At 49.1% G+C, this 26319-nt stretch overlaps 1 protein-coding gene across 1 annotated transcript in view; it reads right to left on the reverse strand.

The window, feature by feature from the left end:
• Window positions 1-4829: 4829 nt before the first annotated feature.
• HELZ2 (helicase with zinc finger 2, transcriptional coactivator) overlaps window positions 4830-26319 on the reverse strand; it is a gene marked incomplete at its 5' end in the record, with an annotated part of 58909 nt that continues 37419 nt past the window's right edge. The window contains 8 exons of the mRNA XM_015426771.1: window positions 4830-5327; window positions 6542-6705; window positions 7658-7818; window positions 11167-11379; window positions 15321-15455; window positions 18941-19136; window positions 21797-21913; window positions 24096-24237. Of these exons, the coding sequence (XP_015282257.1) occupies window positions 5206-5327; window positions 6542-6705; window positions 7658-7818; window positions 11167-11379; window positions 15321-15455; window positions 18941-19136; window positions 21797-21913; window positions 24096-24237 (1250 nt within the window). The remainder of the gene's footprint in view (window positions 5328-6541; window positions 6706-7657; window positions 7819-11166; window positions 11380-15320; window positions 15456-18940; window positions 19137-21796; window positions 21914-24095; window positions 24238-26319) is intronic.

A 26319-nucleotide genomic window follows, 5' to 3' on the forward strand; every position in this document is an offset into this window, starting at 1 on the left:
TCAACGGCCGGTTGGAAGGGTATAATCCACGTATTCTCCTGCAAGTATCGACCAGGCTTCAGACACATACATACACACGATTACTGTTAACTATAAAGAGGTTTTATTCTGTGCAATGCAGTCATCTTTACAAACAATTCTGGACTGCAGAGAAAATGTCACAATCCATATAAACACTGGGAGGAAAAATAGAATACCAGAAGCCATGATCCATAGAGCTATACAAGATTTTTAATTTAAAACAAAACCCATCTCCGATATGTTGGCTCATTAAAAAGGGCTTCTGCCGGAGGCAGCTCATGTGGTGTTTCACCGGGAGAACTATAGCTACTGCCCCACTGAATACATCGAGCTGCCTTCTACTGAATCAGACCCATCGGTCCACCAAAGTCAGTATCGTCTACTGAGACTGGCAGCCGCTCTCCAGGGTCTCAGGCAAGAGGTCTTTCACATCACCCCACCACCTGCTCCTTTTAAGTGGAGATGCCGGGGATTGAACCTGGGAACTTCTGCATGCCAAGCGGACGCTCTACTGCAGCAGCCCCACCCCCCCGGAAGCGGTAGAGGGTTTTGTATCTTTATCCAGAGGGTATCCAAAGGCAGAAACAGAGACCTCCGGGGCCACTCCCACAGTACCGTGCAAGTACATGGCTCCTGAGCGCCACGGGTGATGACATCACAGAGCGGGTTCAGGTGATGACATCACTTGCCGTGGTGGTGATGACCGCTGTTCCCTCTAAGCTGAGTTAGTGTGAGCTAGCTCACACTTTTTTAGCCTCCGGCTCACAGATTTTTGTCTTCGCTCAGGAAGGGACGGCTCCAGAGCACTGTTCCCTCTAAGATGAGTTAGTGTGAGCTAGCTCACAGTTTTTTTAGCCTCCAGTTCACAGATTTTCGTCTTCGCTCAGGAAGGACAGCTCCTGAGCGGTGTTCCCTCTAAGCTGAGTTAGTGTGAGCTAGCTCAGTTTTTTTAGCCTCCGGCTCACAGATTTTCGTCTTCGCTCAGGAAGGGACGGCTCCAGAGCACTGTTCCCTCTAAGCTGAGTTAGTGTGAGCTAGCTCTCAGTTTTTTAGCCTCCAGCTCACATGTTTGTCTTAGCTCAGGGAGGAGGGCTCCAGAGCAAACTAATGTATGCAGCAGCCAAATTGCTCGCTCACAACTTTAATGCCAGGAGCTGACATTGTAGAATTTGTGCTCACGAGCCTCCACAGCACCAGCGCACTGTTCCCTCTAAGCTCAGTTAGTGTGAGCTAGCTCACAGTTTTTTTAGCCTCCGGCTCACAGATTTTCGTCTTCGCTCAGGAAGGACAGCACCAGCGCACTGTTCCCTCTAAGCTCAGTTAGTGTGAGCTAGCTCACAGTTTTTTTAGCCTCCGGCTCACAGATTTTCGTCTTCGCTCAGGAAGGACAGCACCAGCGCACTGTTCCCTCTAAGCTCAGTTAGTGTGAGCTAGCTCACAGTTTTTTTAGCCTCCGGCTCACAGATTTTCGTCTTCGCTCAGGAAGGACAGCACCAGCGCACTGTTCCCTCTAAGCTCAGTTAGTGTGAGCTAGCTCTCAGTTTTTTAGCCTCCAGCTCACATGTTTGTCTTAGCTCAGGGAGGAGGGCTCCAGAGCAAACTAATGTATGCAGCAGCCAAATTGCTCGCTCACAACTTTAATGCCAGGAGCTCACGATGTAGAATTTGTGCTCACGAGACTCCACAGCTTAGAGGGAGCACTGACCCCACTGCTTGGCGCCTATGCCCCCGACATCACTTCTGAATACCCCCCGGCAAGGCCAGCCAATCCCCTTCCGCCTTCTGCACTCTTCAGAGGGGGTAGCTACTAGTAGTCCTCCAGATGAATCAGCCCCCCTAGTCCAGCCAGGGCAGCTTTCATAGAAATTCATTTTTTAAAAAAGAAACACACGCACACTAACTCTATCCGAAACACCGAAGCCACAAAATAGATAATCAAACTCCCTTATTAATGGCAGCTTGTTTTGTTTTTTAAAAAAAGACACGCAACCAATTACAATACAAAATCTTTAGTCCATTTCATATATAATTAACATTTGGGGTACGACCCAGCAGTGCGGTCTTTCACGGGCCCACGCAACAGCCTCGTCTCCTTCACCCAGGAGAACTCCCCGCTCCATCGGTGCCCTCGATTTGCATTTGAACAACGTTATTGCACTAAAAATAGCTTTAGAATAGCCCCTGCTTTTTACATGTCCTCTATAAAATAACGGGTTCACATTTCTACATTTAACAACTCTTTTGTCTAGAAGAGGGAGTAAACTGGAGAAGGCAGCATCTGAATACATGGCTATTTCAATATCAACAGGCTCTCTAAAAAGGAAGAGGTTAATTGCAAGCCCTGGGTTATGAAACCACCATGCCTGTTGCTGGGCCCTTCTATACATAATACAATTTTTAAAATTGTGTTATGTTCACCTATGACGAGTAAGGGTCGACTCCAAGCGACCAGGCTTGGAAACATTACAAAAATTGCTTCTATTATTTTTTTAAAAAAAGCGACAGACGTGATTCACAAAGCAGGCATGTTTTTGCAAGAAGGTGAGTTAAAAAAACTGCAGGCTAATAACTCGTAGGCCCAAGAGTCTTAGTGGATGCTGAAACAAAGAGCACAGAGACTTAAAAACACAAGTTTTGTCTCTGCTGCCCCAAACACATCCCAGAGCAAAGTGGACCTATGTCAACTGGTGTTTGGGGTTTTTTTTGCATTTATAACAACAATTTCCAAAAGGTGGCAAATCCTGAAACAGAGAACAAGTACGCAGCACTTTCACATCTAAATATACTTGAGGTAGACCAATGGAAAAGAGAATGGCCTTGCCCTAGTCAAGATTCCCGATATTACAGGCTTCGATTTCTGGGGAGGAACCCCCCCCCAGCCAAAAGGTGAAAAAAATACATTTAAAAGGTATCGGGTTTTCACAATATGCCCCCTATTGCACAAAAATTAAATGGGCCTAGAATGCAGGCTGGAATTCTATGACACCTTAACACCACCACCACCCATCAGCGAGGGACGAGCAACGGCGAACATGGCTCTAAAATACAGCTCTGCGCAAAGCAGCCGACGCGGAACTTTGGTGAGACGATGCGCGCGGGCCTATTTATTGCTCATCCCCGTGCTCTTGCGGAGGAGTCCAGCCGCATTGCCTTTAGTGCAAACATCGGGATTCATTTGCCCCTGTGGTCCTCGTACAGTTCTTAAAGGATACACCAAGGAGGGCCGTGGGCTGCATTTGGCATCGAGGCTCGGGCAGAAGCCGCTAAATCCAGTGTGGTTTGATCGGCACGAGAATTTACCCCAGGTCACTAGGGATTCCCAGTGCTGAATCCCATGAAGCGTTTGTAGACAGGCACTTGGGCGACCCAAAGCAGGATCGGAGAACGCACACACACGCGCACCTTGTCTCCAGCATTTCAGGTGCACAGCCCACACGGAAACAGCGCAATCTGCACAGATCCGCTGCAGAGGGTACATAACAGCCTGCAGCGTGGGACCCCAGAACCCACCACCAAACAAAGTTGTGACGGTACCGTGGCCCATTGCAGTCAGTGGCCCATCAGTTTCCCCAGACCCAGGACCTATCTTTAACCCCACCCCACCCTCCAGGCAGCAAGACAGGGCTCAGGGAGCTGCAAACATGTGACAGGAAGTCACGTGACATCAGAGCACAAGAAGAGGCAGAGCCAGAGACACAACTCTATCAGGGAGGAGGCCAGGCCGACGGACGGCACGCCGAGAAATCCAGCGGCGAGGAAAGACAGGTCGAGCATCAGACGGTGTGCTGTAAGGTGGCGTTAAAGAGGGGTCCTCTCCATGGCCGCGTGACTTCACCGCACCGTACAGGTGATCCTCTCCACGCCCGCTAGCTGCAGGTCCCTTCAGAAAAGCAGGACAAAAAAAACGACGACGACGGCTGGCCTAAGAGGCTCGTGACTCTCTAGAGATGACTGACCCGTGGGGTTGAAACACACTGTTCCCAGCTTGTACACCAGGAGCAGTCGGTAAGCAGGCCCGCACGTGACCTTCTCCTCCTCCCATGATCCTCTGCAGAGCGGGCAGCCGTCATCCAACCTCTCTCACCATGACAAAGAAGGCAAGAGTGCCCAGCGGCACACGAGTCTCCTTTTGGAGAAGCAAACGTCTCAAGGTCTGAGATTCTCCACCTGGATTTTTAAAACGACGAAAATACACCACTGACGAAAGGAAACTATTTCAAGTAAAATAAGGAATGCTTTTTTTAAAAAGTGTGTACGAAGCAGAAAAAACGACCCGAGGCCCTCCCGGACAATTTACATTCCGCGGCCGGGATCGCCTTTGCTTAAAAGATAAAAACAGCATTTTTATTTAAAAAAATAAATACCCAGCCGTGGCTAGGTCGGACCAGTGCCTAACTAGGGAATGTTCACATGTCAAATGCAAAGAGTTAAGCTTCTGCTTTGGTCCGAGACAGGATCCAGGGGTTAAAAAGAGTTGTGGTGCAGGCAGCTTCACCACGGTGCTGCTGTCGCTGGTATTCACCCGAATGTCTTTTGCAAGTCATTGCCTGGTTTCCCAGGATGTACAATTTGGTCCTCAAACCCGACCCAAAGTAAGACGCAGTTTCCAAGAACGGCAGGCGGGGAATTCCACAAAACACCCCGAACCTTTTGCCTCCGCATCGAAATCTCTCTCCTCTAGAGAGAATGCATCAAATAAAAACAAGAGGAATGTAAGAGAAGGAATTCATCAAGTCTCACAGTCTGCAGGAGATAGTGGTTGCCACTAGCAAGCCCTCTGCAGTTCGGATGCAGCCCCTCCAGCGGCTTGGGGTGGTTTTGCTATTGGTCAACGCTAACAGGAAGTGTCGCAGTACAACCAGGAAGCACTGTACTGCTAGTCCGGAAGGAGAGAAAGCCTGAACGGATGCACCCTGGCCCTCCAGACATGGCCTTACATAATGCTACCTGGGCCACCGGAGGCAGGCCGTCCACGCAATATGGTCCTCAGATGAAGGTTCAAGGTTATTTGAAGAATGCGGCTCGTGGCACATCGAGAATTTCCTGGAAGAGCCTGGCTGGCATAACAGGCCACTGATCCGGTGCCCCTCAGCAGATTTTGCGTATCCTTTAAAGAGGCAGAGAGGGGGGCGAGGGAGCGTCAGAACTGTGCCAGGGTTTCTCCAGGCGGTGCTGCGTTCTCTTTCAGTGGCCGGCCGGCTGTCTCCTGATCTGGATCGCGGCGGCGCTGGTGAGGCATCTCTGAGACCGGTAATGTTGCACAAGTCTCCGCCACAAGGGGTTGCTTTCGAGGAGGTAGCGGTTGCCTAGGAGCAAAAAAAGGGGGGGGGGGACAGAGAAAGGAAAACGAAAATTAGCATCGGGGTGCTGCAGTTCCGCAGGGCCCGTAAGACGGAGCTCTTCCACCAGGCCTTTGGAGCCGCCACCACCACTAACCACGAACTATTTAACTACTGATGGTTCAAAGTGGGAGAGAGCCCAGTTCTCCTGGGATTCAACCCATAGCCTGAATTGGCCACCTAAGTTGACCTAAAAGAGCAAGAGCCGGCTGCAATTAAAGAGCCCGCGTAATAACAACCGCTGTGAATTAGAAGAAGAGGAGGAGGTTGGATTTATACCCCATGGCCCTTCACTACCCAAAGGAGTCTCAGAGCGGCTTACAAACTCCTTTCCCTTCCCCTCCCCACAACAGACACCCTGTGAGGTAAAAGAAGAAGAAGAAGAGGAGGTTGGATTTATACCCCGCCCTTCACTACCCAAAGGAGTCTCAGAGCGGCTTACAAACTCCTTTCCCTTCCCCTCCCCACAACAGACACCCTGTGAGGTAGAAGAAGAAGAAGAGGAGGAGATTGGATTTATACCCCGCCCTTCACTACTCAAAGGAGTCTCAGAGCGGCTTACAAACTCCTTTCCCTTCCCCTTCCCACAACAGACACCCTGTGAGGTAGAAGAAGAAGAAGAAGAAGAAGAGGAGGAGGAGGAGGAGATTGGATTTATACCCCACCCTTCACTACCCAAAGGAGTCTCAGAGCGGCTTACAAACTCCTTTCCCTTCCCCTCCCCACAACAGACACCCTGTGAGGTAAAAGAAGAAGAAGAAGAGGAGGTTGGATTTATACCCCGCCCTTCACTACCCAAAGGAGTCTCAGAGCGGCTTACAAACTCCTTTCCCTTCTCCTCCCCACAACAGACAACCTGTGAGGTAGGCGGGGCTGAGAGAGCTCTGGCAGAAACTGCTCTTTTTCAAGAACAGCTCTGAGAGAACTATGGCGGTTCTCCCAGATTAGAGTCCACGCACTTAACCACTACACCAAAGTGGCTCTCTATTTGATACTGATATGAGCATTTTAATATGTTTTAATATGAACAGTCAGAATTGTTTATTATTAATACGATGTTACTGTATTTTATTGTAATTGTACTGTAATTTTATGCTGGTTGTAAGCCACCCTGAGCCGTCCCTAGCAGGGAGGGTGGGGTAGAAATTTAATGAATCAATGCGCCCTCCCCGACGACTCACCAATGATGCAGAGTCCTTCCTGCGCCCGGGTGATGCAGACGTTGATCTGGTTCGGGTCCGTCACAAACCCTAAATGCTTCTTCTGCCAGGCGATGGTGGGCTTCTTGTCAATGCCCGACCGGGAGCAGGACCGTACAGTGGACATGATCACGTACCTCCATTCGCTTCCTGCAGGCGGGAAAATCGGCACTTGAGAGTTAGCCCTGGCCGGCTGGGGGATCTTTGTTGTATTTTTTTTTTTTAAAGATATTTTTATTAACGTTTTCAAAAGTAAATCCGACATACAGTTATTCCTTCACTTCACAACAGATGAGCATACAGCCTCCTTTTCTTCCAAACTCTATATACAAACCAACATTCCTAACCCTTCAATATTCAACTTCCAGTTATACAGTTTTTTCCAGTTTTCTTCAAAGAACAATTCATCTTTCCCCTTTAATGTGCATGATATTTTATCCATTTCAGCAACATCAAATAACTTTTGTATGACCTCTATCCTCTCAGGGATTTTTTCCTTTTCCCAGTACTTGGCAAACCAAATTCTAGCAGCCATAATACAATGCAACAACAAAGCTTTCTCCACTCTCCCATACGTCTCTGGAATCATATTGAGTAGACACAACTCTGGTTTAAGGGAAATTGGAACTCCCATAATTTCCTTTAACATTTTACCTATCATCTTCCAATACTCCTTTGCTTTGCTACAATTCCACCACATATGGAAGTAAGTGCCAACGTTCTGTCTACATTTCCAACATACATTAGAGGTTGTTTTGGAAAACTTTGCTAGTCTAGCTGGATAAATGTACCATCTCAGAGCCACTTTATAGATGTTTTCTTTAAGAGGTTGCCCTTATAATTCTCATATTAGTGTCCCATATTTTCAACCATCTATCAAGCTCTATATTATAACCTAAATCCTTATTCCAAGCTGCCATACTCGATCTCACCACCTCTTCCTGCGTTTTATCCTCCAATAAGTTTCTATACACCTTTTTAATAATTCGTTCTCCCAACATGATCCAAATTTTATCTATTTCAGTAGGTTTATCATAAAATCCTTTGTTGTGGAGACAGTTTTCTGAAATGCTTAACACTGCTTCATGCGTCAGCAACTTGCCTTGACTTTTCATGATGGTGCAGACGGTCACATCCGGCAGCCTTTCCTGGGAGAGCAGTCTCTTGACCTCGACGACCTGGGCGTTGTAAGGAGTCAGGACAGCGACATGCTCAGGCCTGGTGGTCCTGTCCAGGGTCAGCTGCTTCACGATCCTGACCTGAAGGAAAGCATTTAAAAGGCACCTATGTTGTACGTGTTACGAATGAAAGCATTTCCCACTAGTCTGCCAGGCTCTAGAGCGGGGGGCCCCAAACGTTTTGAGCCTGTGGGCACCTTTGGAATTCTGACACAGAGTGGTGGGCGCAGTCCCAAAATGGCTGCCGGGGGAGGTGGAGCCTGCCACAAAATGGCTGCCATGGGAGGTGGAGCCAGACACAAAATGGCTGCTGCAGGAGGTGGAGTTAGCCAAAAAATGGCTGCTGTGGGAAGTGGAGCCAGCCACAAAATGGCTGCCACGGGAGATGGAGCCAGCCACAAAATGGCTGCCGCGGGAGGTGGAGCCAGCCACAAAATGGCTGCCGCGGGAGGTGGAGCCAGCCACAAAATGGCTGTCATGGGAGGTGGGAGCCAGCCACAAAATGGCTGTCGTGGGAGGTGGAGCCAGCCATAAAATGGCTGCCATGGGAGGTGGAGCCAGCCACAAAATGGCTGCCACATCTTATTTTCAGTCACACAGTGAAGACCCTCGTGCTCTGGTAGCAGCAACATTTTTGAAAAACTGCACAGCCAATCAAAACTCCCGTGCCCAAACAGAAGCCTTGCTGGGCAGAAGCCCCACCTGGCCCTGCCCACTTTCTATGAGAAGAAGAAGAGGAGGAGACTGGATTAATACCCCACCCTTCACTACACAAAGGAGTCTCAGAGCAGCTTACAAACTCCTTTCCCTTCCCCTCCCCACAACAGACACCCTGCGAGGTAGGTGGGGCTGAGAGAGCTCTTTTGAGGACTGCTCCTGAGAGAACAGCTCCGAGAGAACTTGTGACTGACCCAAGGTCACACCAGCAGCTGCATGCGGAGGAGTGGGGAAACAAACCCACTTCTCCCAGATTAGAGTCCGTGCTCCTAACCACTACACCAAACTGGCTCTCTGTGCGAATGCCAGAAAAGGTGCTGATGGGGGCCACGCCATCTAGGCCCCTGCTCTAGAGTGACCAAGAAACAAAACCAAAGGTGGGGCTATGCAGATAAAGATGGAGAGGCTATGCAGACAGGCTCGGTCTTGGTGGTACTGCACAGTGGCTAAGACACAGGGCTGCAAGCCCACAAGTTCGCCAGTTCAAATCTTCGCAAACGTTAATAGTTGGCTGGAGGCAAGCCACGCTCTCAGTCTCACTATGTGATAATAGCAGTGGCCTGCCTTACAGGGCTGATTTAAGGATAACGTGTACATTGAACACTATGAGGGCTATTCTGAATGGGTGGAACACGGAGCAGCACCTGAAGCTCTTCAGCGCGCAGAAACACACATTATAAACCTGCTAATATCTGCAGAGTGAGCTGCTGTTGCAGAGAAGGAAACTGGTTGAGTTGGCCCTCCTACCTCCGGGTGGGGCCCGGAGACCTCGCAGAATTATAACTGATCTCCCGACAACAGAGATCGGGTCCACCCTGGCCTGTAGCTACAGTGGGGCGATTAGGGGTTCCGTCCCCTTCCTTAAAGGGCCAGCCCCACAAGATTTTTTGGAGAAGATTTTTTGAGAATCAGGGGTGCATGGCCCCCTGCTTCTTCTCAAAAGAGTTAGGATCCTTTGAATGTTTTTGAGAAGAAGCGGGAGATGATGCATGCCAGTTTGGTGTAGTGGTTAAGTGCGCGGACTCTAATCTGGGAGAGCCGGGTTTGAGTCCCCACTCCTCCACTTGCACCTGCTGGATGACCTTGGGCAAAGCCATAGTTCTGGCACAGCTGTTCTTGAAAAAAGAGCAGTTTCTGTCTGAGCTCTCTCAGCCCCACCTGCCTCACAGGGTGTCTGTTGTGGGGAGGGGAAGGAAAAGGAGTTTGTAAACCGCTCTGAGACACCTTTGGGTAGTTAAGGGCGGGGTATAAATCCAATCTCTTCTTCTTCTTCTCTCCCTCCCTCCTGCAAGATGGCCGGGCCACCTGCTCCCCACCAATCAGCTGAAGGGCCCTTTAAATCTTGCAGGCGGGGAGGGAGAGGGGTGGTGGGCGGTTAGGCTTGGGGACGGATTGCAGCTGACATAAAAACAAATGTACAAGCAACAGAGAGATCACAGGAAGGACACAAACAATGATGAAAACAACCTTAATGTAGTATTATGTAAATATAATTAGACTGCTGTTTTGCAGTGAGTGTTGTTTCTTTCAACAAGTAACAAAGACCTACGCATACACACAACAGAATCTGCATATACTCCTGTTTCACAGAAAGAATTTGTTTCATTGGAGTGGGAAGAATGTTGAGTGTTAATTCACAGATTGGAATTGCTGATGTGTACATTAATGGTTACTCACGCAGCACACGGAGGAAAAGCAGTCGTGTGAAACGGGAATATATGCAAATTCCGTTGTTACTTGTTGTTGTTGTTACCTTTTTTACTTGTTGAAAGAAACACGACTCACTGCAAAACAGTAGACTAAATATATTTTCATAATACTACATCATGGTTGTTTTCATCATTGTGACATATAAAATAAAGGCAGCCCCAACAGAAAAATGTTTGCCCCACTAGCCACAAAACCCTGGCTACAAGCCTGGTTCCATCTGAGAAAAACGGCTGCTTTGGAAGATGCAAACAACAAATATGTACACTGCAAAAACCTTATTTATAAGTTAAAGTGTTCTATATGTTCCATCTTATAAAGTGCATTGTGTATTATTCATAATATTCTAAAACAATTCATTACATGCAATACCAACAATAATAATCAGTTTGTACAATCTAATAGCTACCAGTCAATTTACATCCTTTTTACACAATCAACCCCAAGGGGAGTATCTAGAATTGTACATCCGCTTCTCCTTGCTCGAAAGTCTTCTAAAGGGGGAAGTTTCCTTTTGTGGTTACATTGAAGTTTAAATGGATGTTTGTTGCTGGTCCTACAAAAGGCCCATTAAGCAGCTGACAATCATAGACGGAACGCTCCTGTCTTTCTCAAGGCTGGAATGATGCTTTGGAAGATGGACTGCACGGCATTGTGCCCTGCCGAGGCCCCTCCCCTCCCCAACCTCTGCCCTCCCCAGGCACCATCCCCAAAATCTCCAGGCATTTCCCAGCCCAGAGTTGGCAACCCTACATTGACTGCTCCCTAAAGAATAAAATGAAACACTGGATGCAGCCATACAGTGTTGAGGCTGCTTTGGAGGGTGGTCTCTATGGCAACAGACCCGGGTGAGGTCCCTCCCCTCACCAACCCCCCCTCCCCAGGCTCCACCCCCAAATCCCCAGGAATTTCCCAAACCAGGGTTGGCAACCCTGCCTCGAGGCCAGGTTCCTTTCCAGTGGAAAGAGGCACAGGCCCCTCTTGGCTGCTGGCCGGTTTACTCACCACCTGCTCTGCTTCTTCGGGGTTGGACCAAGAGTTCTCGTTCCCCTCCTCTGTCGAGACCATAAGGCTCTTCGCTTTGCCTTCGATGTGGCCGAAGATGATGGGGCAGCAGTTGTTGCCGCTGTGGAAGAGGAGGCTGGACTGCCGGGTGACAGCAGTCTTCAATCTGCCGTCGTAAAAGGTGATGGACGGGAACCGGCAAATGTCTTTGTGCTGGGGTGACAGAAAGAGAGGCGTTTTTGCAGAAGGGCATACCAGGAAGGTGTCTGAAAATTACCAGAGATGCACAGTGTGCCTTCATGTGCAGGCCTGTAGCTATGGTGGTGCTTTGGGGGGCTCCGCCCCCTTTCTTAAAGGCACAGCCCCACAAGAATTTTATCCCGTAAATGGCTTTTCCAGTCATTTTAAAGCATTATTTTAAAGGCATTTGCTCCTTTAAGCAGACTGGGGTGCTGTAGTTGACTAGTTCCCGCACTAAGCAAGGGGGTTGGAGTAAGTGACCTCTAGGATCCCGTCTAACTCTGTGTCAAGAAACTGGTCTCCTTTCAGAGAGTCTTTCTGCCTGTTCGCCTTCTTGACTATAGAAGTCGTCACCCCCAACTGCCAGCTTGTTATCAGAATTGTTGCTTAGGCTGGTGGATGTGATTTAACTGGCAGCAGCTGAGAACTGCCATCTAAAGTGGCTGACAGCTTCCAGTTTAGAGATCTATCCTGGAAACAGCTTTCTATCGGCCAAATGGCTTTTCTTTCTGCTCTGAGAACTTCAGCCCCACCAGGAAAAAAACTGCCCCACAAGCCACAAAACCCTGTCTCGGGGCCAGCTCTTGTGCATTCCACAAGTGACCCCCTAGGGTTTCAAAGGCATGAGATATTCAGAGGTAGTTTGACATTGCCTGCCTCTGCACAGCAACCCTGGACAGTGGGAGGGCTTCTAATGTCCTGGCCCCCTGGTGGACCTCCTGGTGGCACCTGGTCTTTTTGGCCACTCTGTGACACAGAGTGTTGGACTGGATGGGCCATTGGCCTGATCCAACATTGGCTTCTCTTTTGTTATACGTAGCAAAAGTCCATCCGTGGCTGTTAGCCACAAGGTATAGGTAGGAACTCTCTGTCTGGGGCAAGTGATGCTCTGTCTTCTTGGTGCTTGGCAGGGGGGGCAACAGTGGGGGGGGCTTCTAGTGTCCTGGCCCCACTGCTGGACCTCCTGATGGTCCCTGGTATTTTTGGCCACTGTGTGACACAGAGTGTTGGACTGGATGGGCCATTGGCCTGATCCAACACTGGCTTCTCTGATGTTCTTAAGGATCTGTCCAAATGAGCCCTGCATTTAGAAAGAAACTGCCCCACGCACTGATGCCCTAGATATTCTTTCTCTGGGCCTGAGATGTGTGTGAGCTGCTTGGGGTTACACACTAATTCCACAGAATGTACTCTGTACGCGGTCAAAGGCTCTCTCTTCTTTGCCATTTCTTTCCCTGTTCCAGTCTTCAAGCCCTGGCTTTCATAACCAGCCCGGCCTCCAAGGTCCATCAGTGGCTATTAGCCACAAGGTACAGATAGGAACTCTCAGTCTGGGGCAAGGGATGCTCTGTCTTCTTGGTGCTTGGGAGGGCTTCCAGTGTCCTGGCCCCACTGGTGGACCTCCTGATGGCCCCTGGTCTTTTTGGCCACTGTGTGACACAGAGTGTTGAACTGGATGGGCCACTGGCCTGATCCAACATTGGCTTCTCTTATGTTCTTATGATGGCTTGCCATTGCCTGCCTCTGCGTCGTGAGTCTGGTATTCCTTGGAGGTCACCCTTCCAAATACTAGCCAGGGCCAGCCCTGCTTAGCTTCCAACATCTGACAAGACTGGGGTTGCCTGGGCTATTCAGGTCAGGGCACTTTTAGGAATACGTGTGATTCATTTCTTTGGTCCGTGAATTCTGGGCGGGGAGGGGGATTCAACTGAAGTTAAAGCACAAAATTAGCATACCAGGGAGAAGGCTTTGGAGGAGGAAAGACCTTACCCCTGGGCCAGTGTTTTATTTTTCATAGTACATTTCATTAAATTTTGGGGGTATACAGGGAGGTAGGGGAAGAAAGGGAAACAAAAGTAGTAAGTCTTCTGCATATTAATCTTCTCCAATTATCATTTCACATTACGAAAGGATATTGTAGGTGATTATATAACAGTTATCACACAAATGTAAAACGGAACCCCCAAACTTCTATGTTTTATGTATTGTGTTTGTGTATTAAAATAAAAAAATAATTTCAAAAAAAAGGATATACTGTGACGTTTTAAAAGCTCATAAAGGCTTCTTCGTATTCTATTATCCAAAAGTTCGTTATCTTTATCATTTCTTTCTTATCCAGTCGTAAAAAGGAGTCCAGTGGGGGTTTTTTTTGGGGGGGGGGTGAGCTGTCAAGTTGCAGACAATTTATGCAACGCTGTAGGGTTTTCAAGGTGAAAGATATTCAGAGGTGGTTTTCCGTTGCCTGCCTCTGCACAGCAACCTTATGCCGCTTCGCAGGGCCTGTGAGACAGAACTCTTCCACCAGGCCTTCAACTAAGGAGCCGCCCCCAACAGTTTAAAGGCAGAGAGCCCTGTCCCCTGGAGCTACCAGCAGGAGCCCGTGCCAGCTGCATAAAGGAAGCGCTCTATGAGCCGACTATTAAGATAGATTATTGAATTGTTGCCGCCATCACTAAACAACATCACTACTTTTGTTGTTGTTCCTGGACAGCATAATAAAAAGTAGAGACATCACCCTGCCGACGACCAGATTTTATATCTACTCACACTTTATAATATTGGACTGTTTTTAGAAGGTTTTAAGATTGTTGATAACTGTTATCTATGTGTTTTACTTTGTTGTAAGCTGCTCTCTGGCTGGGAGGGCGGGGTATACATTTGACCAGGGGCCATTTCCTGCGGGAGCGCACAGGAGCGGAGCTCCGGCAGTAAGGAGCCCAGTGGGCGGGCACATGCAACAAGCCCCGCCCTCTGCTCCCAGCAGCCCTCAGTCGGGCCACGAGGAGCAAGAAGCAGCCTGGTAAGTTGCAGAGCCCCCCCCCTTCAGGTACAAGCTCTCCCTCCTCAGTGAGGGCAGATCTGAGTGTTCCCCCCCATAGCTAGCAAACTAAAAGAGTCTAGTGGCACCTTTAAGACAAAGTTTTATTCAGGTACAAGCTCTCCCTTCTCTGCGAGGACGGATCTGCACTTTCACACACCCCCAATAGCTAGCAATCCAAAACAGTCCAGTGGAGCCTGAGCGGTGGGTGTTGCCTTCTGACACACTTCCGGTGATGTCAGGGGTGTGTGGCGTATGCAAATAAGTTATGCTAACGAGTTATGCTAATGAGCTCCTGCACCTCTTCTTCTACGAAACGACCCCTGCATTTGACAAATAAATAAATAAAATAAATAAACCCTGGGACTTCCTTGGTGGTCTCCCGCCCAAATACTAACCAGGGCCGACCCCACTCAGCTTCCAAGATCTGATGAGATCGGGCTACTCTGGGTAGGGTTGCCAGGTCAGGGTTCGGAAACAAGTGGAGATTCTGGGGGTGGAGTCCGGGAAGGGCGGAGTTTGGGGGAGGGACGTAAGTGGGGCATAATGCCATAGAGTCCACCTTCCAAAGCAGCCCCTTTTTCTCCAGGTGAAATTATCTCTGTTGCCTAGAGAGCAATTGTAATAGTGGGAGATCTCCAGACACAACCTGGAGATTGGCAACCCCAGGGCTATTTTTGGGCAGGAACGCACTGGAACGGAGTTCCGGCTGGCTCCTGAGTTGGCCACACCCAGCAGGAACTCATTAGGATTGGCTACATTAGGGGTGTGTGGCCTAACATGCAAAGGAGTCCCTGCTACAAAAAAAGGCCCTGGGTTTTGACAACAAACAAGGTCAACAGAATCAGAAGCAAAAGGTGGGTGTGGCTGGATGAGCACACTTCTGGCAACACGGGGCTGCGGCCTAATATGCTAATGAGCGGTGCTGTCAGGGGTGTGGCCTATTATGCTAATGAGTTCCTGCTGGGCTTTTTCTACAAAAAAAAAAGCCCTGGGCAACCCCAACCCTAGGCCATCCACGTCAAGAGCACAGAGACCCCTGGACTATTCAAACAGTTGTCAGAATTCCCTTCCGGGCAGAGAGTCCAGCTCTTACCATGCGATACTGGACGTCCAACATCAAGGCCTGGTCTTTGTAGCGCTCAAAGAGGGAGGTCTCCATGCCCAGGGCCCTGCAGAAATCATTGTGGACGACGGCCCGCAGCTGCTTATGGTCCCCCAGCAAGACCACCTGCAAGACAAGACGCACCGCACTGAAGTCTCTGCGTCAGACCTACCCAAGCTTCCAGAGATTCCTAGCCAGCGGGACCATTTCTTCTATTCGGTCTTTTAATGCAAGCCCGTTTCTTTCTGCCCTCCAAAGAGCAACTAACAATTTAAACCCAGGCTATTAAAAAAAAATGGAAATGAGCTCAAAATGCATAGTCATAACTTTTGGGAGCAGAACCTTACTCTAACCGGAGTTCAGCGTGCACTAGGGATGGGCACAAACCCACAAACAGACCCCAGTTCGAGCACGAACCAGGCCAGTTAGTGGTTTGCGAATCAGGTTTCGGGAGAGCGTGTCTCCCATGATCTGCCCACGAACCGCCATGTTTTTCATGGAGGTTCGTGAGGTTCGTGGGAGACACGTTTTTGGGCTCCAAAGCCCTTTAAATGCCTTTGGAGCTCACTTCCAGTTTGGTGTAGTGGTTAAGTGTGCGGACTCTAATCTGGGAGAACCGGGTTTGATTCCCCCACTCCTCCACTTGCACCTGGCTGGATGACCTTGGGCAAGCCGTAGTTCTGATACGAGCTGTCCTAGAAAAAGAGCAGTTTCGGTCAAGAGCTCTCTCAGCCCCACCTACCTCACAGGGTGTCTGTTGTGGGGAGGGGGAGGAAAAGGAGTTTGTAAGACGCTCTGAGACACCTTTGGGTAGTCAGGGGGGGGGTATAAATCCAATCTCTTCTTCTTTTTCTTCTTCCAGGTGGGCCGAACTCTCTGGTTCATGCCATGGAGGAGTTCGTTGGAAAACCCTGAACCACGAACTTCAGTTTTCCTGGTTTGTGCCCACCCCTAACATGCACCCTTTGGATCTGGCTGGAAAAGATGAGGAATCGGGGACTTTTCAGTTTACAAAAGAGACAACTATGAGGGACACACAACAGAGGTTTATAAAATTACACATGCGATATGGAGAGTTGACAAACAGAACGTTTTCTTCCTCTCCCAAAATACTAGAATTCGAGGGCATCTAAGGAAGCTAATGGTCAGTAGGTTCAGGACAGACAAAAGGAAATACTTGTTTACATGCCAACTGATTAAAATGGGGAATTCGCTGCCAGAGGATGTCGTGATGGCCACAGGAATAAACAGCTTTAGAAGAGGATTAGATAGATTCATGGAGGAGAAGTCTAGCAATAGCTACTAGCCATGGTGACTACAGGGAACCTCTGAATCTCAGTGCCAGGAGGTTACATCATTGGAAGTCCTCGGCCTCTATGCCCTGTTGTTGACCCTCCAGAGGAACTGGTTAAGAACGTAAGAGAAGCCAATGTTGGATCAGGCGAATGGCCCATCTAGTCCAACACTCTGTCACTCTGTCCAACTACTAACCTGGGCTGACCCTACTTAGCTTCCGAGACCTGCCAAGACCAGACTAACCCCTAGGCTATCCCCGTCAGGACCAGAGGTCATTTCGGGGGGGATCGCGGGGGATCGCAGTTCCCCCGGGTGAGCTACGGGGGGCGGGGCACATGATGAAGCCCCGCCCCCTGCTTCCGGCCACCCTGCTTCCGGCCCTCATTCAGCCAGGAGGAGGCAGGAGAAGAGGGAGGGTAAGTTGCTTCCTCCCTGCCTCTCCCCACCCCTGCCTGCCTGGGGCCAGGGAGGGCCTTCGCGGGGCTTCCTTGCACTCCCACCGGCCTTGCAGGTCCACCGTCGGGCCCCTCATGGGGCTCGGCAGTGGAGCTGCAAGGCCAGCGGTGGCGGCTGGGACCATTGGGGGTGGGGTGTGTGGCCTTATGACACACTTCCGGTGATTCAGGGGGTGTGGCATATGCTAATGAGTTATGCTAATGAGTTCCCCTAGCTCTTTTTCTACGAAACGACCCCTGGTCAGGACAAAAACATCACGGGTGGAGACAAAGTGCTGTCAGGTTGTGGCCGACTTGTGGTGACCCCCAAAGGGTTTACAAAGCAACTGATTGCAAAGAGGTGGTTTTTACCACCTTCCTCTGCAAAGTCTTCCTTGGTGGGTCTCTCATCCAAGCACCGACCCTGAATCATAGAGTCATAGAATGTTACGAGTTGGAAGGGACCTTGCAGGAGCAAAGCCGAAAGATAGCCCTACATATCTACAACCTATCCGAAAGATGGTCGTCCAGCGAAGCCCTGCTTAGCTTCCATGATATGACGAGATCGGGCTACGCGATACCATTCCACATCCCCAATGATGTCATAAAGTAAAGGTAAAGGTTCCCCTTGCTCAAAAGCCAGGCGAGTCCGACTCTAGGGTTGCGGTGCTCATCTCCATTTCCAAGCTGAAGAGCCAGCGCTGTCCGAAGACGTTTCCGTGGTCATGTGGCCGGCATGACTAAACGCCAAGGCTCACGGAACGCTGTTACATTCCCACCGAAGTGGTACCTATTTATCTACTTGCAATTTCTTCCTTTCGAACTGCTAGGTTGGCAGGAGCTGGAACTAGAGACGGGAGCTCACTCCATCATGCGGCACCCTGGGTCTCGAACTGCTGAACTACTGACCTTCCACAGCCTGCAGTTCAGCGTCTTAACCACTTGAGCCACCTATTTATCTCCTTGCAATTTCTTGCTTTCGAACTGCTAGGTTGGCAGGAGCTGGAACTAGAGACGGGAGCTCACCCCATCATGTGGCATCCGGGTCTCGAACTGCTGAACTACTGACCTTCCACAGCCTGCAGTTCAGCGTCTTAACCACTTGAGCCACCGCAGCTCCTAATGATGTCATAGAAGCCCACTTTTCTCTGTTGGTCGGGTCTCATGACTCTGTGAGTATGTTCGTCTGTGGCCTCCTCCCTCTCCTGAATAATTTTGCCAGGGCTCGTCCAGAATAATACAGCTGGGAAGCTGAGCGGGAAGGGCAGGTAGTCGCCGAAGTCTGAGGCAACTTGTCTACTGGGGGAGAGCTCACGGACACATGAAGCTGCCTTATGTGGCATCCGACCATTGGTCCATAATGGTATCGTCTTCTCTGACTGGCGGCTGCCCTCCAGGGAATCAGGCAGTACTTTTTCACATCACCTCCTGCCAAGCCCCTTCTAACTGGAGATGCCGGGGATTGAATCGGGGACCTTCTGCATGCCAAGCAGGTGTCCTGCCACTGAGCCTCAGCCACTCCACTCAGCTCCACCAACTGTATAGAGGAATGTCACTGCTTTTCCCATGCTTTTGGGAGCTACCAGCCATGACACCAATCCCATCTCTCACCTCAGACCTATTTGCATGGCTAGCAATCCACTCCTACGCCAAACTAATGGGACAGCGGTGGCCGTGTTGACCAGGCCTAGGCACAGAACTTCAAGAAGGAATGCAGGCATACAGAAAACTCACACCATTCGACAGGCAATTCCGCTAGTAATGATTTAATGTCTATTATCTGAGAATTACTGTCTGATGAGGCAGGGCCTAGCCCACAAAAAGTTACGCTGCAGTCCCAAGAACTTGTTTCAGAAAGCAATTCTAGGTTGGCTCACTTACCTTCTCCACTTTCTCGTGGCTCACCAGCGGGATGAGGGTCTCTGGCTCGGTGGACATGGCGCACTCGTCAACGAGCACCTGCTTGACATTCAGGGCGTTGGTCAAAGTTTTGGCGCAGGAGGCCGAGCATGTGCACAGGATAACATCATGGACCTGCAGCTCATGTTTACTGGCTTTCTGGAGAAGACGCTTGTAGCTGGAAGGCCACAATGGGAGTCGTTAAGTTCTACATCAGAGCCAGGAAAACTATAGCCCGGGCATTTTAAAATTCTGCAGCTCAAAGACATCCATTCCCAAGCTATATAAATTACAAGCACTGGGTCTATTTTCCCAATCCCCCCCCCCCACTGCTAAGTATGGTTTATTCCATTATTCAGGTTCTGCGACTAAAGATGTAAAATTTCCGGAAATTATAACGCTCGGGGAAAAACCCTTTTGCGGGGGGAAACGAAAATTTTTGGAAAAATTGAAAAAAATGCTACATTAGCACTTCTTTTTTCTTTTCCAGATTGAAAGTCATTCTGTTACTTTAGGAACATCAAATATGACTATGGACATTTTTACTTGGCATGAAATGATCACAACTAGCATATTAAAAATATAGCGTATCCAAACAATTATTACAAACAGAATACCCACCCACACGCAAAACCAAAACTGAAACCTTTTTATTTTCTTGTGACAATAGCACCTCCTAAAGGAAGAAATGCATCTTGTTCTTACAATGGAGAGTTCAGTTTGTAACCTTGCTTGTCCTCAGTGCACAGAAATTAGATCAATCTGATAAAATATTTTCCAAATCATTTCTAAAAAATATGGTAACACCTTGTCTTAAAATATTTTATTCATGATGTTAAAATAAAATGTTCCATAATCATTTTTTTTCCTTTTCTTTTTTCAATTTTTCGAAAAAAAACAAAAAAGGCTTCAGGAAAAAAATGGGGGGAAAACTGTTTCCCCCCCAAAAAATGTTTCCAGTTTTTTTCTGGGCCTTCACATCTCTGTTCCTGCCTCTGACTCATGAGAAAATGCAAGAAGTTATACAGGGCACTGAAGTCTCATCTTCAGCACCGGGAAGTGTATTTAGCCAACTCTGTAGTGTAGACAGTAAATCCAGGTATGAATCTCTGCTTGTGCCACGGAAGCTTGCTGGGTGATCGTGGGCCAGTCACACCCTCTCTGCCTTATCTACCTCACAGGGTTGTTGTGAAGACAGAATGGAGGAGATGAGAATGACGTACGCCCCGCGCATTGGGGTGAAAGACCGGATATCAATAAAGTAAATAAAGACACTTTCAGGCATAAGGCCTAGTGCTTGCTTTTTTTAATTTGGGGAAAAAACGAGACTGTGATTCTCAGGAAACGTACTAGTGTGAGCATGGTGTAGACATGTGAAGGCCTGGAAAAAATTAAAAGAAACACTTCCCCCCTCCCCCATGACTATTTTTTCATTTTTCTCATAAAAAACTGGAAAATTTGTGGACTACTGGGGAGGGGAAGCCTCCTACAAAATATTTTTCCCTTTTGGAATGAATGAACTGCAACATCAGGCCTCAGCCTCTGTGCCCTGTTGTTGGCCCTCCAGAAGAACTGGTTGGCCACTGTGTGAGACAGGACGGTGGAGTGGATGGACCACTGGTCTGATCCATAAGAACATAAGAGACGCCAATGTAAGAGACGCCAGAAATACCAGGTGCCATCAGGAGGTCCACCAGTGGGGCCAGGACATTAGAAGCCCTCCCACTGTTGACCCCCCCCCCAAGCGCCAAGAAGACAGAGCATCACTTGCCCCAGAGCCCCTAGCTATACCTTGTGGCTAATATCCACTGATGGACCTCTGCTCCATATTCTTATCTAATTCCCTTTTGAAGCTGTCCATGCTTGTAGCCGCCACCACTTCCTGTGGCAGTGAATTCCATGTGTTAATCACTCTTTAGGTGAAGAAGTACTTCCTTTTATCCGTTCTAACCCGATCGCTCAGCAATTTCATGGAGTGCCCACAAGGAGTTCTTGTATTGTGAGAAAGGGAGAAAAGGACCTCTTTCTCTACCTGTTCTTTCCCATGCATAATCTTGTAAACCTCAATCATGTCACCCCTCAGTCGTCGTTTCTCCAAGCTAAAGAGCCCTAAGCAATTTAACCTTTCCTCATAGGGAAAGTGTTCCAACCCTTTTATCATTCGAGTTGCCCTTTTTTGCACTTTTTTCCAAAGCTATAGTATCCTTTTTAAGGTGTGGTGACCAGAATTGCACACACAGTATTCCAAATGAGGTTGCACCATTGATTTATATAGGGGCATGATGATATTGGCTGATCTGTTTTCAATACCCTTCCTAATAATCCCCAGCATAGCATTGGCCTTCTTTATTGCAGTCACACACTACCTTCTTTATTGCAGTCACACACTATCTCGACATTTTCAGTGAGTTATCTACTACAACTCCAAGATCTCTCTCTTGATCAGTCTCTGCCAGTTCAGACCCCATCAACGTGTATTTATAGTTAGGATTTTTGGCTCCAATGTGCATCACCTTGCACTTGGCCACATTGAACCCCATTTGTCATGTTGACGCCCACTCGCCCATCTTTGACAGATCCCTTTGGAGTGCCTCACAATCCTCCCTGGTTTTCACCACCCTGAACAACTTCGTATCATCCGCAAATTTAGCCACTTCACTGCTTACTCCCAACTCCAAATCATTAATGAACAAGTTAAAAAGCAGTGGACCAAGTACTGATCCCTGCCGTACCCCACTGCTTACCACCCTCCCTGGGAAAGAGGAGTCAGACCATTATCTGAGCATCTTAGAATTACTGCTCTTCATGTCAGACAACATGTGCCCATCCTGTACTCACCTCTCAACTTCGTCCTCTGTGATCACATCTCCTCTTCTCACGCGGGCGTCAAACGCACAGATGTCTCCCGCATAAGGATTTGGGGGACGCCGGATACGGTAGTGTAGAGTGATATCCCTGTGCAAAAAAGGAATATTTTTTTTCAAGGAAAAGACTGAATGCTGACATGCGCATGACGTGCTTGACAAGTTCTGTCGTCCGTCACACCTGCAGGCACCAATTAGTAGGGCCGCAAATCCTCCTTGCTTTTATTTCTACGAGTAACCAGGCAAAGCATCCTGCATCAGTTCTGTATAATTTCATTTAATCTGCATAATTTCGTTCTGCGATTTCTTTAAACTGCTGTGCACGCACGTTCTGTTTCCGCTCGTCGGGGGGAAGGAAGAACTTTGAATCCCCTCCCCTGATATAAGCAGATCTGATTTACCTATACGTACATACACACGTATACTCCTGATTTTTGTGATTCTGGAAGGCTCTGCCTACAAACTCTCCGGATTATAACTGTAGCCATGAGGACTAGAAACCCTGAAAAGATCTCTTGTGTCTCCAAATGCAGAACAGCAGGGTAGCTCGCTGTGATCACAAGATGCCCTATTAGAGCAGTTGAAATGCATACCTACTCACTCTCTGCAGTAGAGCTTATTCCTACGAAGCTATAGTTAGGATCGCAACCAGGCCACCTTCTAAAGTTTGGTGTCGTGGTTAAGTGCGCAAACTCTAATCTGGGAGAACCGGGTTTGATTCCCCACTCCTCCACTTGCACCTGGTGGATGACCTTGGGCAAGCCGTAGTTCTGGCACAGCTGTCCTTGAAAAAGAGCCGTTTCTGTCAGAGCTCTCTCAGCCCCACCTACCTCACAGGGTGTCTGTTGTGGGGAGGGGAAGGGAAAGGAGTTTATAAGCCGCTCTGAGACACTTTCGGGTAGTGAAGGGCGGGGTATAAATCCAATCCTTTCTTCTTCTCCTTCTTCTTTTACCTCACAGGGTGTCTGTTGTGGGGAGGGGAAGGGAAAAGAGTTTGTAAGCCGCTCTGAGACACCTTCGGGTAGTGAAGGGCGGAGTATAAATCCAATCTCCTCCTCCTCCTCCTCTAAAGTTTGTCTGGGGGGGGCGTAGAAACAGAGAGCTTGAGGGATCTCAAGGGGTCATCTAGTCCAACCCCTTGCACAATGCAGGAAATTAATCATTACCTACCTCCACACCCCCAGTGACCCCTGCTCTATGCCAAGAGGAAGGGGGAAAGCCTCCAGGATCTCTGGGCTGATCGAGCCTGGAGGAAAATTCCTTCCTGACCCCAAAGTGGTGATCAACATCACCCTGGGCACATGAGAAAGGGCCACAAGAGCGGAGCATCCCTTCCCGTCCTCCCTCTCACCATCTGCCTAAATCCACAGAATCTCCATTGCTGTCCAATGGCTATCTAGCCTGTGTTTAAAGACGCCACAGAAGGAGAGCCCATCACCTCCCAAGGAAGCCCGTTCCACAGAGGAGGAGGAGGAGGAGATTGGATTTATACCCTGCCCTTCACTACCTGAAGGAGTCTCAGAGCGGCTTACCATCTGCTTTCCCTGCCCCTCCCCACAACAGACACCCTGTGAGGCAGGTGGGGCTGAGAGAGCTCTCTCGAGAACTGCCCTTGAGAGAACACTTCTTCACCCAAAGAGTGATTAACACTTGGAATTCACTGCCACAGGAAGTGGTGGCGGGTACACGCATGGAGGGCTTGAAAAGGTCAAAAGGGAATTAGAGGTCCATCAGTGGCTATTATCCACAAGGTATAGATAGGGTCTCTGGGGCAAGGGATGCTCTGTCATCTTGATGCTTGGGGGGGGGGGTCAACAGTGGGAGGGCTTCTAATGTCCTGGCCCCACTGGTGGACCTCCTGATGGCACTGGTATTTCTGGCCACTTCTGGCCAACATTGGCATCTCTTATGTTCTTATGTTAACAGCTCTGAAAGAACGTATGACTGACCCAAGGTCACACCAGCGGCTGCATGTGGAGGAGTGGGGAATCAAACCCGCTTCTCCCAGATTAGAGTCTGCCACTCCTAACCACTACACCAAACTGGCTCACTGGAGCCGTCCTAACTGTCAGAAAGTTCTTCCTAATGCTTAGCCGAAAACTCTTCTGATGCAATTCCAACCCGCTGGTTCTGGCCGAACCGTCAAGGGCAACAGAAAACAAACCTGCTCCATCCTCTACACGAAATCCCCTCAGATACTTGAAGATGGCTTCCATATCGCCTTGATGCCCTGGCCGTAGCCTGACCGAGCAAGGGAACGGCTAGCTTCATACCTGATCTCCGGCTTGGATTTTGTGTCGCGCATTGCTTTCCGAGAGATGTGTAAGCTACTCCCGGGGTAGGGAAACTCCATTGTCTCGACACTCTCGGCGTACACTCTCAGGGGCCTCAGTTCTTTATTCTTCAACAGCATCTCTGCAGAGGAAGCGAGACATCGCCACCGATCAGGAACTCTGTTCCAAGACCCGCCCCCCCTCGCCTCAAAGCGAAAACGTTGACGTTCCATGAATACCAGCCTTATTGTATATAAGAAGCTAAGAACTCGTTCGCCCTGACCTGGATAGCCCAGGCAAGCCCGATCTCAGCAGATCTCAGGAACTAAGCAGGGCCGACTCTGGCAAGTACTCGGAAGGGTGACCTCCAAGGAATACCAGGGGCGGGACGCAGGGGCAGGCAAATTGTCAAGCCACCTCTCTGAAATGTCCAAGCCCCAGTAAGGTAACGGTCTCCCTTGCTCGAAAGCCAGTCGAATCCGACTCTAGGGTTGCGGTGCTCATCTCCGTTTCCAAGCCGAAGAGCCAGCGCTGTCCGAAGACATTTCCGTGGTCATGTGGCCGGCATGACTAAACACCGAGGCACACGGAACGCTGTTCCCTTCCCACCGAAGTGGTACCTATTTATCTCCTTGCAATTTCTTGCTTTCGAACTGCTAGGTTGACAGGAGCCGGAACTAGAGACGGGAGCTCACTCCGTCATGCAGCACACTCAGGTCTCGAACTGCTGGACTACTGACCTTCCACAGCCTGCAGTTCAGCGTCTTAACCACTTGAGCCAGCACAGCTCCAGGAGGGTGCGCCAGAAGTCACCATGAGTTCCAGGCACGCAAGCGCGCGCGCACACATACACACACACACTCAAATACTAAAAAAAAAAAGAACTCGCTGTAAGCTGGGCTACCCCTGCCTCTCCCACTCGCTGAGGTGCTGTGATGCCAGAGAACATTCACAAACATTCTAACTGCCGTGGGGCGAAGAGAAAGGTCAGTCATAGAAGTCTGACAGCCAAGGATGAGAGGTAGGGTGGTTTGACGGGGAGACGGTTGGTTTGAAACAGTGCCCAAGGACAGAACGGTGCACTGAGCTAGCGGAAGTCGGCAATTGAAGGCCTGAGCGGGAAGCAAGAGGGCTACACTTATGGGCCTGGAGATCTCTACGTGTGACAATGGATTGCCAGACTACAGAGATCAGCTCTCCTGGAGAAAATGGCTGCTCTGGAGGGTGGAGTCTATATTTTACCCTTCTGAGGTCACGCGCCTCCCCAGGCTCCACCCCCCAAATCTCCAGGTATTTCGCAACCCTCAGCTGGCCACCCTGAGTCATGCTGGAACAACAGAAGGCAATCAGTAAACTTTTTAATATCCAGAACTAAGTTTGAGTCCAGTGGCGTGGAACTGTAACGCCAACAAAAGGTTAATTCTGGGTATAAGCTTCCATGTGCATGCACACTTCATAGAATCATAGAGTGGGAAGGGACCTCCAGGGTCATCTAGTCCAACCCCCTGCACAATGCAGAGAATTCACAAATACCTCCCCCTTCACACACACACACACACACAGCAACCCTTGTTCCACACCCAGAAGATGACAAAAAAAAAACCCTCCAGGATCTCCAGCCAAACTGGCCTGGAGAAAAATTGCTGCCTGACCAATGTTCCCTCTAAGCTGTGGAGTCTTGTGAGCAAAAATTCTACTTTGTGAGCTACTGGCACTAATGTTGTGAGTGAGCAATCTGGCTACTGTATAAATTAGTTTGCTCCGGAGCCATCCTTCCTGAGCTAAGACAAAAAAGTGTGAGCCGGAGGCTAAAAAACTGTGAGCTAGCTCACACTAACTCGGATTAGAGGGAACATTGTGACCCCCCCCCCAAAGTCGTGACCAGCATTTTCGTGTAAGGAAGGGTCACAAGAACTAGGCCCTGAGGCAACCCTTCCTGCCCTCCCTTCTCGTGATCTGCCTCAGTTCACTGAGTCAGCATTGCTGTCAAATGAGCATCGAGCCTCTACTTGAAAACCTCTTACAGCGCCGATTTTATCTCTTACACTGCTGATTTTACCAGGATACTTGGAATACATGCATTACCACAACTCTGTACAAATATCCAGGCAGATCAAATGATATTTATATTTCAGATCAAATGAATTTTATATCGTTTTAACGAAAACTGCCCCCAAAGCAGCAAGATTCTACGCTCTGGCAACGTTCAACAAGGCAGAAGACG

Source organism: Gekko japonicus, unplaced genomic scaffold (genome assembly GCF_001447785.1).
Source record: "Gekko japonicus isolate JY-2015 unplaced genomic scaffold, Gekko_japonicus_V1.1 scaffold4595, whole genome shotgun sequence".
NCBI lineage: Eukaryota > Metazoa > Chordata > Lepidosauria > Squamata > Gekkonidae > Gekko > Gekko japonicus.